This window comes from Desmodus rotundus, chromosome 8 (assembly GCF_022682495.2).
Source record: "Desmodus rotundus isolate HL8 chromosome 8, HLdesRot8A.1, whole genome shotgun sequence".
In the NCBI taxonomy this organism is placed as follows: domain Eukaryota; kingdom Metazoa; phylum Chordata; class Mammalia; order Chiroptera; family Phyllostomidae; genus Desmodus; species Desmodus rotundus.
This window is the reverse complement of record NC_071394.1, coordinates 53,145,783-53,161,920: the sequence shown is the minus strand read 5'-3', so window position 1 is coordinate 53,161,920 and position 16,138 is coordinate 53,145,783. Positions and strand designations below refer to the sequence as shown.

General features: G+C 45.1%; 2 protein-coding genes across 5 annotated transcripts in view; one reads left to right on the top strand and one right to left on the bottom strand.

The window, feature by feature from the left end:
• The window catches only part of SPIDR (scaffold protein involved in DNA repair), a 345,021-nt gene extending 335,304 nt beyond the window's left edge, over window positions 1–9,717 (top strand). For 2 of the 4 annotated variants that reach the window (XM_045186107.2, XM_024578257.3), the window contains exons 17-20: window positions 2,373–2,466; window positions 3,546–3,663; window positions 3,999–4,052; window positions 9,316–9,717. In XM_045186107.2, coding sequence (XP_045042042.1) covers window positions 2,373–2,466; window positions 3,546–3,663; window positions 3,999–4,052; window positions 9,316–9,450 — 401 coding nt within the window. In that variant the 3' untranslated portion in view covers window positions 9,451–9,717. Of the gene's footprint in view, window positions 1–2,372; window positions 2,467–3,545; window positions 3,664–3,998; window positions 4,053–9,295 lie in introns of all 4 variants that reach the window. The other 2 variants (XM_045186106.2, XM_053929628.1) reach the window with 2 other exon arrangements.
• A 1,266-nt stretch (window positions 9,718–10,983) lies between these two features.
• CEBPD (CCAAT enhancer binding protein delta) lies at window positions 10,984–12,427 on the bottom strand. Its single transcript, XM_053929629.2, has one exon. It carries the CDS (start codon window positions 12,188–12,190, stop codon window positions 11,378–11,380), a length of 813 nt encoding a protein of 270 aa, XP_053785604.1. The 5' UTR covers window positions 12,191–12,427; the 3' UTR covers window positions 10,984–11,377.
• Between the last annotated feature and the right edge of the window lie 3,711 nt (window positions 12,428–16,138).

Genomic DNA, 16,138 nt, shown 5'->3' with positions numbered 1-16,138 from the left:
GGGGGCCTGGCCCTGAGCGGGTCTCCCTAGGGCCAGCCGGTAGTGTGTGGTCTCCTGACTTTGTATAGGAGAGATTTCACAGCACGAGTCTAGGTGACTTTGAGTGTTTATTAAAGCTGGGGACAGAGAAACAAGGAAAGGCTTGGCATAGAAGAAGCAACAGGGGAGCCTAGGCTGGGCTGCCTTAGCTCACTGAGAAGTTATTGGAGACAGGTTCAGGGCATTAGTCCAAGATGAGCTGCTGCCGCCCGTTTCTCCCGATTACAAGTCTTGGGGTCCCTTAGAGTTTGAGAGATGTGTGCCTGTGAGGGCTCCCTCTTGCTGGCAGGAATCTTAGGGGAGTTCTAAGGGGAAGGTTTCAGCAGAATATTAGTCAGTTTCCCAGGTGTGCCCTTTCAGGGTCATGGTGTCCAGTGATTGGCCAGGGCCAGGGCGGAGGGTTGTTAGACATTGCAGTTGGTCCCAGATGTCGCCCACCTGGTTTTGCTGTTTTTCCGGGTGTACAGCTGAAACACAACTGAGACCTAGATATTATCTCTAGAGAGGTGACCTTCTGTATCGGACTGTAAATTGCTTGGCCGTTTTGTTCAGCTATCTGTCTCATTTCCCCTATTCCACTTGTTCTGCCTTGTCTCAGTACCTTTTTTCACCCCTACCAGCAATGAGTGAGGGTTCCTATTACCCCACTTCCTCACCAGCATTTGGTGTTGTCTATGTTCTGGATTTGGGCCATTCTAATAGATGGGTAGTGGTATTTAATTGTTTTAATTTGTATTTCCCTGATGATACATGATGTTAGACATTTTTTCATATGCTTATTTGCCATCAGTATATCTTCTTTGGTGTCTGTTAAGGTCTTTAAAAAATGGACCAATCAGGTTTTTGTTGTTCTTGTTTTAAGAGAGAGAGGATAAGGGGAGGTTAAAGAGAGGGAGGGAAACACTGATGTGAGAAACATCTATTGGTTGCCTCTCATACATGCCCAACTGGGAACCGAACCTGCAACCTAGGCACGTGCCCTGACTGGGAATCGAACACGCAACCTCTCGGTTTGTGGAAATCGCCCAACCAACTGAGCCACACCGGTCAGGGCTGTATTCTTAGTCTTGACTTTTAAAACTTTACTGTAGCCCTGGCCAGTGTGGATCAGTTGGGACATCGTCACATAGACCGGAAGGTTGTAGGTTGTGAGCTTGGTCCCCAGCGGATTGCATACAAGCAGCAGCAGCCCACCAGTGTTTCTCTCGAATCAGTGTTCCTCTCCCCCCCCCTCTTTCCTTCCTTTATCCTCTCTCTGAAGTCGGTGGGTATGTCCTCGGGTAAGGATTTAAAAAAAGTTTATTGTATACTTTATATAATAGTCCTTTAACAGATACTTTTTTTTTGCAAATATTTTCTCCCATATTTCAAGATATTTTTGCTCATTATTTGTTTATCTGTTTTCCCAACCAGATGGTAGAGGCCATGATGTAGGGATCGTAGCATTCATCTTTATGTTTTCCGTGCTGCCATGTGTCCCACACCAAAGAGCACTGTGTATATATTTGTTTTTTGAAAACAGAAATCACAGATGATGGAGTAAAAAAGGAATAGGAAACCAGAGAAATCACAGATTAGGAGATACTAACAAACCAATAAGAATATTTCTGTTTACTTATCAAAGAAGTGGAAACCAAGATAAGGAATTTCATTATGCCTGTTAAGGAGGGGAACACTTAAAGTGAGAACAGCACGCAGCGCATCGAAAGTGGCACTCTGTGAGCGGACGGCAATAGTGTGAACCAGAAAGCCCTGTGGGAGACACCTTCTGGAAGGGTGGTTCTATAGCTCTAGTACTCATACTCTTTGGCACAGTAATTACACTTCTAGGAATCTTTCCTAAGGAAAGGGTCGCAGTACAGAAAAGGCCTTAAGTAGAAAGATATCTATTGCCTAACCGCTAAAGGAATTTGGAGACATAAAATCGTGTATGGAGTGTGGTTGAGGAACTATGATGTATCGCCTAAATGGAATATCAGTAAGATAGATCAAACAATTTTTACAACAGCTATATAGCATCCTAAAAGGTAGAATGTTTTTGCGTATAATGATTTCAGTATGTGCACATCTGGGAAAGACTAGAAAAGTTCAGGCAAAAATGAAAACACTTGGTTAGGTAGTGATGTGGGCAGGTTTTAAAACTTACTTTTTATTGTAATAATTGTGATTATCCAATAAATGTAAGTTATAAAAATCTTAGGAACATTTATATAAACTCACAAGTGATCAGAAGTTCTGAGGCACTTGGATACCATGTACGTCCTGAGGAACAGAGAGAAGTTGGGAGGACAGACCCCACCTCTAAGACTGGCTTTGCTTTCACTTGGGCCTAGGCACTGTGGTCGGCGTGGATGAGAGCACTGCTTTCTCGTGGCCTACGTGTGATGTGTGTGGCAATGAGAGGTTGGAGCAGAGTCCAGAAGACAGGTAAGGGGGCAGTGACTGGCCTGAAAGACCCGAGGGCAGCAGCAACCAGGCCGAGTATCCCTGCTGCCTTACTGCCTCAGGCCAGCTTCCACTGCACCAAGGGCCAGGCATGAGCTCTGAGAGCAAAGCCAAGTCTGCTGAGCGGCAAGGAAGAGGCTGTGGTGCACTTCACCGCCTAACAGTGTATTTTCTTCATGACATGGATTTTGGCTGTTCCTTGCAGCTCCTATCATGAAAGAGAAAAGAGCCAGGTTTTGTCCTCAGCTTGCTTATTATTGGGAGAAAAGAGAAAAACTCAGGGTAAACATGAATAAATAAAACTAAGTTGGTAACTGTACAGCTTGTCCTTTGCAGGGGCACAGATTTTTCCAGAGACCAATGAACAGCTACATAAACAGACACTGCTTCCCTGCAAGTGTTACTGCACCCACTCCCTAGGGGCCTGGGGTCTGAGGCTGGGTATAGAGACAGTTTTCTGAGTCAGTTCTCTGGCCTTCCAAGTTGCCTGTATCACATGATGGCTAGAAAGGGGCTCATTACTTTCCTGCTTCCTAAGAAGCAAAGGGCAGATGTCTCCTTGATGCCTCCTGGGTTGATGGCATTATGTGTAAACAACTCATCCCTGGATTGTATTTAAGAGATAAGAACAGTGTGAATCATAGGTTTACTTGATAGTAATAAGAAACATAGATACTGATGATTAAAAGCAGGTTTTCCTATCCAGGCAGATAGGAAGCCCTGACTTCCCCTTGCCTGGCAGAGGGCTTCCCTTTGCTTCATGGGGTGTTTGCCGTCATCCTCTGTGCTCAGCCTGAATGAGGCTCCCTAGCTAAAGTGCCCCTTCCCAGATGTTACATGCCCACCAAGCCATTAGTCAGAAGCTGAGGGAGTTGATGCTTATCCCTCAGAATAGGCTGAGCCCGGGGCTTCTTCTGGCCTATTTCAAGAACTTGGCCTTTGAAAGTAAATCCCATTTTCTATCTCAGCAGTCATTCATGTTTAGAAAAATGCCTGTCTACTGCTAGACTCTTTTGATTTGTGCATTTTTGTGTCTTGTCTTCCCTGTGTGTTTCAAACAGCAGAGGCGCCTTTTCCTGTGCAGACTGCTGCCGTGTGGTCACCTGCCCTCTTCTGAAAAGACACCTCCAGGTCTTTCTGGACTGCCCCTCACGACCCCAGTGCACAGTGAGGGTCAAGGTAGGAGCTGGTCCAGGAGCCCATGTGCATCCATGTGCATCCCATGTCCACTGCATGGAGCCACTTGGACTCACTGGCTGGGATACTGAGCATCTGCTGCTCTTTCCCTGGGTGAAGGAAAAAAGGGTGAAGGACTCATCTCAGGAACACGACCTTTTTATGTCTGTGACTTTAAAAGTCACATTTGACTAAAGGCTTTGAGATCAAAGCTACGAAAGAGAAGACAGGTGGTTCCATAATTAACATACCAATTTTCAGGACATGAGTGTTTTTAGCATGAGCACCTATTACAGCAGTGGGATTTTTTTAATCCGGCCCCTTTTCTGTTGTTGCAGCTGATGCAGAGCAGTATCTCTTCACTCCTGAGGTTTGCCGCCTGTGAGGATGGGGTAAGTCCAGGGACACCCAGCACAGTGTATGTCCTTAAGCTCTTAAGCCCTAAGTTACCAGATCAGCCCCCAGATGAAGACCCCTGTCCCACGTACTTTCAATTACAATTGTCCCACAGTGTAATGATGCACACGCTAAGTGTTTAGACCACACTGAGACCTGGGTAAGTCCTACCACTGTTACTCACTGACAAACACCCATGCCTACCAACGGGATCTTTCCTATGTGAATCTGAGGCTGTTTCCTGATCATTCTTACAGTAGATACATGAATCTGTGCCCCTGGCTTTGGATTCGCTAAGACATTATTGAGATTTCAAGTTCTATTGCCGTGATTTCACATTAATGTAACAGAATTATCTGAGAGACACACACTTTTTTAAGTTTGGGTATCCAGAGTCTGAGTAACTGGTAACTTTACCATTATTTCTTAGACCCAGTTTGCCTTCCCTGAGAGTTACTACAATGTAACTCAGTAAAGTGAGCAGTGCCCTCGGCATGGCGTAACTCAGTGAGGTGGTGTGCTTCTCCAGGAAAACCACCACCTGGGTATAAGCCAAAGACAGTTTTCTTCTTAAGAGTTGGCCTCATAAACGAGAGCAGTCTGTCCTCTCGTTTATGTACATGGCTTTGACAAGACAGAGAGAGGCACCTCTGTCTTGTCAAAGCCATTTAAAGGCACAGGTGGCCCATGGGATTGCTGAACCCTAGAGAAGTGCACTGGGGCGGTGCCCTGGTACCCCAGGGCCACAGAAGGTATCTACGACCATGTTGGGTCTAGGTAGCACCCGTGGGATGGCTCACGAAGTTATAGAGAAAGGGAAGGCTGATCATGTACAGAATTTCTGATGGGTTCGAATGACCCAATTCCGGCTCTGACTCCAGCCAGAATTTGAGCCTAATTTGATCCATCCTGGAAGGCTGCCTTCCCTAGCACCTTGCCATCTGTTGTCCCACCCCCTCCTGCACCTCAGGAGGGGCTGGCAGCATCAGGATGGGGAGTAGCAGCCTCTTACATTCTTTCAGAGTTTGGGTTAAATCAGAATGTGGATAAATCCACAAACAGAATCTTTAAGAATCACTGGTCTGACTATGGTTCCAGCTCTTGATTTCAGGGTAGAATCACCTGTGGAACTAAAGAATCTCTGGCTCCTTCCCTGGGCATGTCTCTTTAAACCAACTTGGTGACACCCCCTGCCCCCCAACCCCTCACTCCAGTGCTAAACAAGGGGTTGCTGTGCCAACAGGGATTGAGGTCTAGACCCGGCTGCAGGAGGGCTCATAAACAAGTGTTCCCTGATCGTGTAAAAGGAAAATGTAAGATTACAATGGACCGAGAACTGTGCTCATTACTTTTCCTACATGTTGCCTCATTTAATCTCCCCAACATCCCAGTGGGGAAGAACCCACATTTAACTGTGAAGAAAACAAAGAGTGCGGGGCTTATCACCACTGTTCTTGTTGGATGCAGAGACGTCCCATGGAGGGAAAGTCATTGTCATCCCCACAAGTGAACACCTAGCAGAGTTAGTAGCCAGTCCAGATTGAGGGGTGGGGTGGGGGTAACAGGAACCCTTGTGTGTGTGTTTCTGCTCTTACTGAAGTTGTTTAACGGGTGACAAGTTAGCAGTACCTGTTAGCTGATTCCTTGTTGCCTCATCTGTCAGTCCCTGCGGGAGAGAGGGAGGGAAAAAGAAGGGCGTAGTGCTGGGTAAGTCTGATGGATTGGAGATTTCCAACACGGGGCTTTCAACAGGTGCTAGAGATAACAGAACTGGGTTATCAGGGAAATACATCTGTGGAGAATACATCTGTTGGGGGAAGTGCTGGTAAAATTGCTCTAGGAGAACACACAGCAAAATGAACCAAAACCCACAACTTAAACTAAAACCAGCAATGCTTGGGGGTGATGCACACCTCACCTGCTATTCCACACAGCAGGAAGGCGCAGTGCTTGCCCTGCAGGTCTGCAGGACCCTGCCTCCCACTCCGTGTCTGCAGCCACCCTACCACCACCACCGAGAGTGACCTGGTGCCTCCTCTAGGAAGCCTCCAGTGCTGACCACTCTACCTTAGGGACCCAAAGACCAGGAGGAAACCCTGGTAGAAATCCTCTCTGTTTTACTTGATTTCCTTCTGATTGAGGCTGGCTTGTACCTCCCACACATTAAACTTCTTGACTGCAGCGCTCTTTTGTAAAATACTCCAAGAGCTGAAAAGAGCACCTGTGTGCACGTGTGTGTGCACATGTGCATTAGATGAGGGCACTGAGCTGTGATAGCCTCAGGTGCCAACTTTGCAGGCGCTGTGTTACCAGAGCTGACACCAGAAAAATAAAGGTAAATTCCAAGCATGAGGTATATTTTAGTCAACTCCTTACCTCTACCCTCAGCTTCATTCACAGTGGATAATCAGAGCTTTACATCTGACCTGGAAAGGAGCTGTCGGAAGATGAGTATAAAATGGACGTATGTGCGCCCTGGCTGGGGAGGCTCGATTGGTTGGAGCGTCATTCCATAACCCAAAAAGTTGCAGGCTCGATTCCCATTTCGGGGCACGTAAGAGAGACAACTGATCGATGTTTCTCTCTCACATCAATGTTTCTCTCCCTTTTTCTCTCCCTCCCTCGCCCTCCCCCTAAAATCAATAAGCATGTCTGCGGGTGAGGATTTAAAAAAGGACTCAGGTGTAGACATCAGCCATGAGTTTTCCAGTCTGCATTCTGTCCATTTTCTGGGTGAGAATGCACATTGGCCAAAATCCAAAGAATAGCATTAGAATTTTCTACAAGAACCGTAACTCCATTGCCTTGAACAAGGCACAGCCTCTGGTTAGGACACGTGTGTGTGAAGTCTATGCCTGCGTTTTACTGTGGTCCCGCCACAGAAGTGGAAACAATGGAATTGGCTCTTGTCGCACATGGCAGTTCTGAAAGGTAGCATGCCAGCGATACGAGATTTGGAGTTTGTTTCCTTGGCTTTAGGAAAAGTTGAAGGAAAATACATTGCACCTTTTAAAAAGAGGCACATTTGCACATGTGCACGTACACATCTCCGTGTACACATGGTGGGCGCGGTGGTTTTAATTTCCACCAAATATAAAATAGTTGTGATTTAATCTCCATTTATAAATGATGGTAGTCATTATTGAAAACTGCAGCCACCAAACCTGACATTTTTTTAAATGATTTTGCTGACTTTGTTCAAGTAAAAATTCCGTACTTTTACCCCAAGTAAACATGCAGGCTAACGAAAATGGTAAGAGACAAGAAAGCAGCTAGCTGTTCTGTCTCAGTCTTCCCACCCCTGTAGGGTGACCTCACCCTGCTATGCATCACCTCGTGCTCTCTCTTCAGACTGGCAGCCTTGCAGCTCTGCCCTGTTCAATGCCATTTCTTCAGTGACATCCCCATCATGGGCTCATAGTAAACCCTGAGTGAATGATCAAGGGAGTGGGCCATAATGTTGACATCTATGTCCCACGTGATCCCAAGCCGCAGGAAGGCCTTGCCCACCACTGTCAAGTTAGATACTTTTAGTTCCATCATCTCACCTGTCTTGATCAGCAACTCTCACTTCCTATCACTCCATCAAACCACTCTGTTGACCTTACACTAACTTTTTATACTAAGCAACCAGAACTCTCTTTAATTTTTTTTAGAGAGAGAAAAATCAATGTGTTGTTCCGCTTACTTATGCATTCATTGGTTGATTCTTGTATGTGCCCTGACCAGGGACTGAACCTGCAACCTTGATGTATCAGGACAATGCTCTAACCAGCTGAGCAACCAGACTCCCCAGATCACACTGAATAGACTAGGTGTTTCACACCACGCATGCCTGTCTTACAGACAGGAAAATGGAAGTAGCCCAGTGAGTCGACATTAGATCGGTGTTCACATTCCAGACTGATGCTGATACTTACTGCTTCAAACAAACCACCTCAAAGCTCGGTGGCTTCCACACTTATCCTGTACACATGCCTTCAGTTTGGACAGGGCTCTACCAGGACAGCTCATCTCTGCTCCAGTGGCATCAGCTGGTGCCCCAAAGGCTGGGCTGGAGTTATAGAGGGTCTTCAGTCCCCCAGCTAGATGTAGTGCTCAGACCTGCCCAGGCTCTGACCAGACACCCACACAGCCTTGGCGCCCTCATAGCATGTGTCTGAGTCCCAAGAGAGGCAGGCAGAAGAAGCTGGGCACCTTTCTTTGCCAAGCTTGGGATGTACATAACTCATTGTCCTATCCACTGCACTCTTTTCATGAGAAGCCAGTCGCTGAGCCCAGCCAAGACCCAGTATGTATATGTTCAATATATATTAAACAAAGCTATTGTAGAGAATCGTCAAGGGTCTTGCTCAGAGAAGTGAGATATACTCCTGATTTTACTCTGCAGGTGGCAGCAAAGGAATTTCTGAAAGAACATATTACCTTCTAGGGCTTGGGTCTCCAGTAAGCCCAGGGATGTCATTTTACCCAATGCATTTCAGCCTCTCTTTATTTCCAGCCCCACCTCCACCCCAGAAAGAAAATGTTCTGAGGTTTCATCTAGGGAGACTCATGAGGGCACACTATACCTTCCTGGCCTAGTTATCTGGTATTGCTGCTGCCCAGTGCCCTGCGTCCGTCTGGAGATGAAACTTGCCTAAGATAAACTAATCATCATAAGATACTCATCAAACAGAATGTAAATAAAAAGTTTTCTGCGTACAACATAGAGGTGTTTAGCTCAGTGTAACTCTAGAATAAAGAGTATTCCATGAAGGAGGGAAGTTTGGGGCAAAGTACTAGAAAATCCTTTGACCAGAAGTGTTACGAGATTTCTGAAGTGTCCCAAAGGAAGTGGGAGATAGCTGCAAGCATGAGGCATGCCCAGCCCCCAGCATTCGCAGGTATGAACATCCCTTTGTAGGTCTTCCCCAACCTTCAGTTCCTCTCCTAGGACAACCAGCTGAGAGATGATTATCATTATATTCCCTAGTAAACATAAATAAGATATTTTAAGTGTTCTCGTGTAAACACAGGATTCAGTTATCAGAAAAAATTAGTTCACTCACTTGCCCCATATAAATGAGCTTTTTATCACAGCCCTTCACTTCCCCCCCCCCCCTCCTTACCAATGTTGTCCTCAACCATTTAAAGAGGGGAAAGTCATGAACTGGGAAAGGGCCGTCTCCTCTGCTCTTTGGTGTTCTGTGGTGTTGGGAACAGAATGTTCAGGTCTAACTCTTTTTGCTTTAACCAGCATGCCTTTTCTCACTGCAGAGTTATGAAGTGGAGAGTGTCATTGGAAGGAAGGTGGGGTTGTTAAATTGTTTTGTCCAGTCCATAACCACCCACCCGACCAGCTGCGTTGGATTGGAGGAAATTGAGCTTCTGAGTGCAGAAAGAGCCTCCTGAGATTACCATGGGTTGTCACAGGAATCAGAAGATTGCAGTGTGGCTGCAAGGGTGCTGGTGGTGGTTTTTGGTAGTTACTAGTTAACTATGGGAAAAGTGAGTATAGTTTTTGATCTTGAAATGGAACTTAAGATTTCTCAGTGGCACGTTAATAAAATGTTTTTGTAAACTACAAATCAAAACACTTTTTCTACAGTTATATATTATTACCTTTCTGCAAACTGAGGAACATTAACTGTTAAAGCTTACATAAGCTAGAGGTCTTCATTTTGTATTTATCGTAGGCAGTAATATTAATGTAGCAAGAAAAAAATTGTGTTCAGTTGCAATTTTAAAGAGTTTAAATTTTACAATTCAACATGTTTTTCTTACAGTATTTGTTCTAACATTCCCCCAAAGAATACACTGCAAAGCGTAAACCTTTGTCCTACATTGTTATATTACTGGTCTGCAATAAATGTCCAACCTAAGCATTTTGCACTTTTGTTTTTGACTTCAGTATTTGGAGGGAAATATTCTGGGGAACTTTGTCAGAGCTTAAAATGTTACCCACGGAGTGTAAATAAGTTAACCAGTGTGATTATTGGTATATTGAACACAGATACAATTAGCTCACTCTAGATAGGCCTGTTTAATCATACTGGATACTGTGCACAAGGAGCCAAGATCACAGACTAAAGAGTAGATTGTTAACATTTGTTTTGTTGGCAGGGATTTAAATTAAATGTAAAACCATGAATTAATTAGCTTTGGACACTAAAGACTTTGTTTTCTTCTCCCTTATAATGATATAATCATAACAGGTCATAGTTAATTAATTACATAACATAGATGTACTAGCCAAGATCAAGAAAGGGTGCGTAGTACCCACTTTCACTGGGGAAAAGGAGAGGGCTTTATTTACTTATTCAGATTAAGCTTTGAAACATCACCATTACTGGCAAGACAGCCGGTTTTAAGTAGCTTTGTGGCTGTCTTTTTCATCTACTACGTGACTATTTTGTATTCATACGCACTTTGAAAATCTACTTGTAGCTGTTCCTGACACAGGAAAGTGAAAGCAAAGTCCCACGAAAACCAACGATAATTCAAACATGCTTTTAGAATAACCTGAGGTATCCTTTACCCCCTCAACTCTCCAGCAGCCAACTAAAGTTAGGGAGCTCTTCAGCTGTTCTCCATAGGGTCCCAGATCAGCTGCAGGGCCAGTAGGCCAGCCAGTGCCCTCCCCAAGTCCCGGTACTTTTTTCGGAGCACCTTCCACCAGAAATCTGCTAGCTTTACGTGAGTTTAGTCGTGCTTCGCTGATCTTAGGCAAGTTAAATAAAACATGGAGGTAGACTTTGGCATGTTTCAAAAGCAAAGCAGACTCTCTCTTCTAAGGAGCTTGGTTCCCCGTCGGGAATGACACACCTGGATCCGGTGAGGCCTTCCAGGTACCGAGCTGCACACCTGGTTCTGGAATGCGCCCTTCCCCAGAGGGGTCCTGAGGCCCCCGGCGTGCAGGAGTCACCTTAAATACAGGAATCAGGGTGGTTTTAAATGCTGCTTTATTCTTACAAATACTGTAAAAATTAATATAAAAATGTGGGCATGCTCAGACTTTTCCTCATCTACATACAAAGGGTTGTCCTTAAGTCTCTTTTTTACAAATGTACCTTAGCTGCATCAATAAGAATAAGATGTAGAAAAAGCTACCATTATAAAAATAATTTAAGGGAAAATAAACATGTATAGCTTCTCTCGAAGTTCAGTGGTAGCCAAGTCCAGGCTGGAGCTTCCTTTCACTTACACGTCCCAAAAAAACTGCAGCCGGCGCCTAGCGGCTCTCGCAGCGACCTGGCAGGGCGCGCTTCGCTCCGGGCCGTCGCGTCTGAGGTATGGATCGTTGGTGAGTCTCCCCCGCGCCCCAACCCTAGACTACGCGTTACCGGCAGTCCGCAGCCCCGGCGGCCGACAGGAAGGAAGAGCTGGGCAGCTGTTTGAAAAACTGCCGGAGGCCAGTCAGGTCCCGTGTGAGTTGCTCCACACGCTGGTGCAGCTTCTCGTTCTCAGCCGACAGTTCCACTAGCTTCTGCTGCATCTCCTGGTTGCGCCGCTTGGCCTTGTCCCGGCTCTTGCGCACCGCGATATTGTTGCGCTCGCGCCGCTGCCGGTACTCCGGGCTGCCGCGATCGGGGCCCCTCTTGCCGGTGCTCTTCTCCCGGGCCTGGCCCGGTGCGGGGCTCGGGCCAGGAGGGGGGCTCGGCCCCGGACTGCCCCGCGGCGGCTCCGGCGATGTGGGTGGTGTTGGTTGCCCAGCCGCCACCAGGCTTACCACGGTCTGCGCGCATGCGGCCACCTGCGCGGGCAGCAGCGAGCCCGGCGCGTCGCTGTCGCCCCAGTCGGGTTCCCGCTTCAGTGGTCGCGGAGCTGCGGTACCCGGAGTTCGTGCGAGGTTGCCAGGCAGCAGCTCCAGGGCGCTCGCAGGGCCGGTCGCGCCCGTCTTGTGGTTGCTGTTGAAGAGGTCGGCGAAGAGCTCGTCGTGGCACAGCTCCAAGGTGGGCACGGCGGCCATGGAGTCGATATAGGCGCTAAAGTCTATGGCGCTCTCGTCGTCATACATGGCGGGGGCAGAGGCGCTCGGCTCGATCAGGCGGGACGGCTTGCCGGTCCTGCCGGGCTCGTAGAAGGGCGCAGGATCCGCGGGCCAGAGCGCGCTGCGTGCGGGGCTGTCGAGGCTGAAAAGCGCAGAGCTCATGGCGGCGTCCGGCTGGGCTGTGGTCGAGCGCAGCTGTCAGTTCGCTGGGTCCAGCCCGCCGCCTTTTCTAGGCCGGCTGACGCACAGGCTCCGCCCCGGCTCCAGAACCGCGGGGGTGCCCCGGGGCCGTGGGGTAGGGGAGCGGTGGGCGGCGGTGGCGTTGTCCTAGGAGCCCGAGCCCGGTCCCGGAGCCGCCCCTCAAGCCTTCCCCTGTGGCCCTCTTCCTGACTTCACCCCGGACCCCCGTGTGAGGGGAGAGGCGTGTGTTTCCTCCCCCGCCCCCGTTGTGCGGCCGAGCCGTCCTGCTGGGAATGACCCTCCCTCTGCCTGCCCTCAGGGTTCTCCTCTCTTTCCTGTTTGTGGTGGTGGGAGCCTCTTCGTTCTTCCGAGCGGGGAGTAAAATCAAAACCCGGACTTGTCCATCGTGCGCGTGTCCCGGACCGGTTCCCATAGTCAGCGAGGGGGAGTCCAGGGAAGAGTGACCCCGGGTAGAACAGAGCAAGGGGATGTTCTCCAGACACAGACACCGCTCGGCCTCGCGGCTGGTGCTTCCTGACCGAAGGGGCAGCAGGACAGGGCTAAAGGAGGTGATGGGGTCGCATCGTGGTGCCCGAGCCGCAGCCACCCTAAATGCTGTGGGCTGCAGCGCGCAGAGCCGGCCAGGTCTGGTGGCCGTTCCTGAACCCCGCCAGGAACCGGAGGCACCGTCGCTGCTGCGCTCCCGCGCTCCTTCAGCGCACAGCTGTTTCTTCCAGACCTACTAAAGCAGTGCCATCTTGTGGCGGTAATGCTCCTTCAGTCCTGTTTTTAGTTCCAGTCTCGTGAACATTCCAAAAAGTTCTTTTGAATCTAAAGCACGTGGAGAAAGATAAGATTTATACTAGCAGAACTGGCAGGGTATTAATTTGCTAGCCCTTCACATTGTCAAATGCATGAGAAGATTTAGTATGAATTGTCTTTGCTGGTTAAGTTTCCTTCAATTTAGGGCAGGCATTTCTGCTCAATTCCATTCATCAAATCACTGCCCCTATTCAAACCTGGACTCCATCTCACACCTCTTCTTGGCTTCGGCTTCTCATTCATCATACGTTGGGTCCAAACACTAAATGCTCCACAAACTCCTGCCGGAGTTTCTGCATTCAAGTCCAGAGATAATTTCCAACGATATACTATGGGGTATTTAACAGGCTTTCTAGAAGAACAAACATATTGCTTTAGAATTACCCAGAAAGAGTACACAATGTTGATGTTATACTATTAATTGCCCTTTAAGGATAAAAGCTAAGATCACTTATAGTGTGGGTTCATGCACACCTGAGTTAAAGAGCCCTACTAAAATAGCACCCACTAAAATTGCCCTCTGTGACTTACTTTAGCCATTTTAATCATTTCCTCATCTGGTTTCTCAGGAAAAATTCATCTCACGTCTTGCCATTTTTTTTTTATTTACAGAGAGAGAAACATCAACTTGTTCCACTTATTTATACATTCATTGGTTGCCTCTCGTATGTGCCCTGACTGGAGATCGAACCCACAATCTTGGCATATCAAGACAACTCTCTAACCAACTGGGCTACCTGGCCAGGGCCATATTGCCAATTATTAAAGGCACAGTTTTCAAATTTTGTTGAAATTGGGATGCATGTGACAATCACCATTGGCCAAGTGTCAGTTACAATGTTGGGTTGTTATTGCCTGTGTATGGGTGTCAGTGGATAGGAGTGAAGTCCTTAGGGATAATAGTGGAAAGTGCTCTTTTAAGAGATTCTACATCACCAACTCTCTTCATGGATAGAAAGCAGTATTGTGTATAAAACCCAAACATCAACAATACTAATTTTAAAAGTGATTCAGATGAGGCAGTGAACTTGAAGAAGTCTAGGAATATCTTAAGCAGTATATCTGGCTTATATTTTCCTGTTTACATGTGGATGAGAATGATATACTATTAAAATCATTGTCTGAAGGAGATTAAGTTCTTTATATGAGTACAAAATAGTAATTTTAAGAAAATGAGAGGAGCAAAGTCACTAACTGTGGTGGAGTGGGGCTCTATCTCCACAATAACTACTGACAAAAACTGTCAGAATCAGCTTTGACAGAACTCTGGAGTCTGGCCAAAAACTTAATCAGAAGAAAGCATAATGAAGAAAGAATCTGTTGTATTGCAATAAGAGATCACTGTGGCATTTTAAATTGCCTGCTTTTTGTCCCCCATTCCCCAGATTGCTGAGAGTGTGAACTCCTGGACTGCATTGCTGTTGCCCGGGGGAGCAATGCAGACTCTAGTTTCAGCAAACTGAGGTTGGGTGTTTGGACATGCCCAGTCACTCCCTGAGGGATCAAAGCAAGGGTAACATTTGGGAATTTGCTGAAAACACTTAGCAAAACTACTGGCTATAGTAGCCTAGAGCAAGCAATAGAAAGACTAAAACTCCTGGGAAGGAAGAGCTTGGAAAAGGAGGTAGGTGGAGAATAGGGCTTTTTAAAGCCCCTGCATATACTGGGAAATCAAGAATGACCACATGCATACTCAGAAAAGGCCCAAGAGACCCACAATCTCTCACTCCTGGCTGACCTTAAGTCTCCACTCATTCATGAAATGAAAGCTAAGGCAGAATTATAAACAGCCTGGCCAAGCTTAGACTTTATAAATACATCAGTCTTTAGAAATTGAAGAGGCTCAAAGTGCTTAAATTACTACTGTTAAATGCTATAAGTATTAGAAAAAGCAATTCTATTTTTTTCCTGCTTATCATAACATCGAGTGACTATAACTCCCTTGAAATGTGGGGTCATTTTTGGATGCTCTATATGGGACAAGATACAGGGCAAGAACAGTACTCCAATTAAAGTCTAAAACAGTGAGAATGGTTTTTGAGCAGTGCTATCTAAAACAAAATGAAGTTACAAGTAAAAAAAATACATATAAACATATTTTAAAATATACATCAATATATATCATACAAAATATAAATATATAACATATTTATATATTATCTATAACTTACAATATATACATTTACATATAAATTTATATAACACAAATATAAACCAATATATTTAATATTTATATTTAATATATGTTTATATGTAACAAATATATAGTATATATATGCATTATATTATACACATTATATAATGTATAACAGTATATTTTATATATAAATACTATATTTGTTTATTTTGTATATTATAAATTTATATATAAATATGTATAATGTAAGTTATAGATAATATATATAAATAATATACTGTTATATATTATATAATATGTATAATATGTAATATATAAACATACTATACATTTATATTTATATATAAAATAATAGTTATATATGTGTGTAACATAAGATATATAAACATGCCATTATTTAATATATAAGTATAATATGTTATATATAAAATATATTGAAATAATATATAAAATATGTGTAAATGTATATAATGTATTATATATATTTTATATAATATATTTTGTTTTATAGAAATATACTTATAAAACAGTGTATACATATGTAATATATATTAATAAATGTATATAATTTTTTTTTTACTTTGGCTTCATGGGTTTTAAGGTAATTATTAAAATACCAACTGACCACCAAGCCAATGAGATAGATTTCAGTAGCCACACCCAACAGAATAGATATTATGAAAATAATATTGAAAAGTCACAGAACAAACAATAACAGTGAAAGCAAACATCATAAAACCATGAGGAGAGGAGAAACTGATTTTCATAACTGCCAAATTATAATGTTCAAAATATAACAACAAAAGTATATGAGGCTAGCAAAAAATGAGAGAATATGACTCATTCACAGGAAAAAAAGAAAGTAATAGAAAATGTCTCTGTGGAAGTTCAGATATTGGACTTAATGGGCAAAGACTAACTCACCTGTTTTAAATATGCTGACAGAGCTAAAAGAAATATAGACAAAGAAC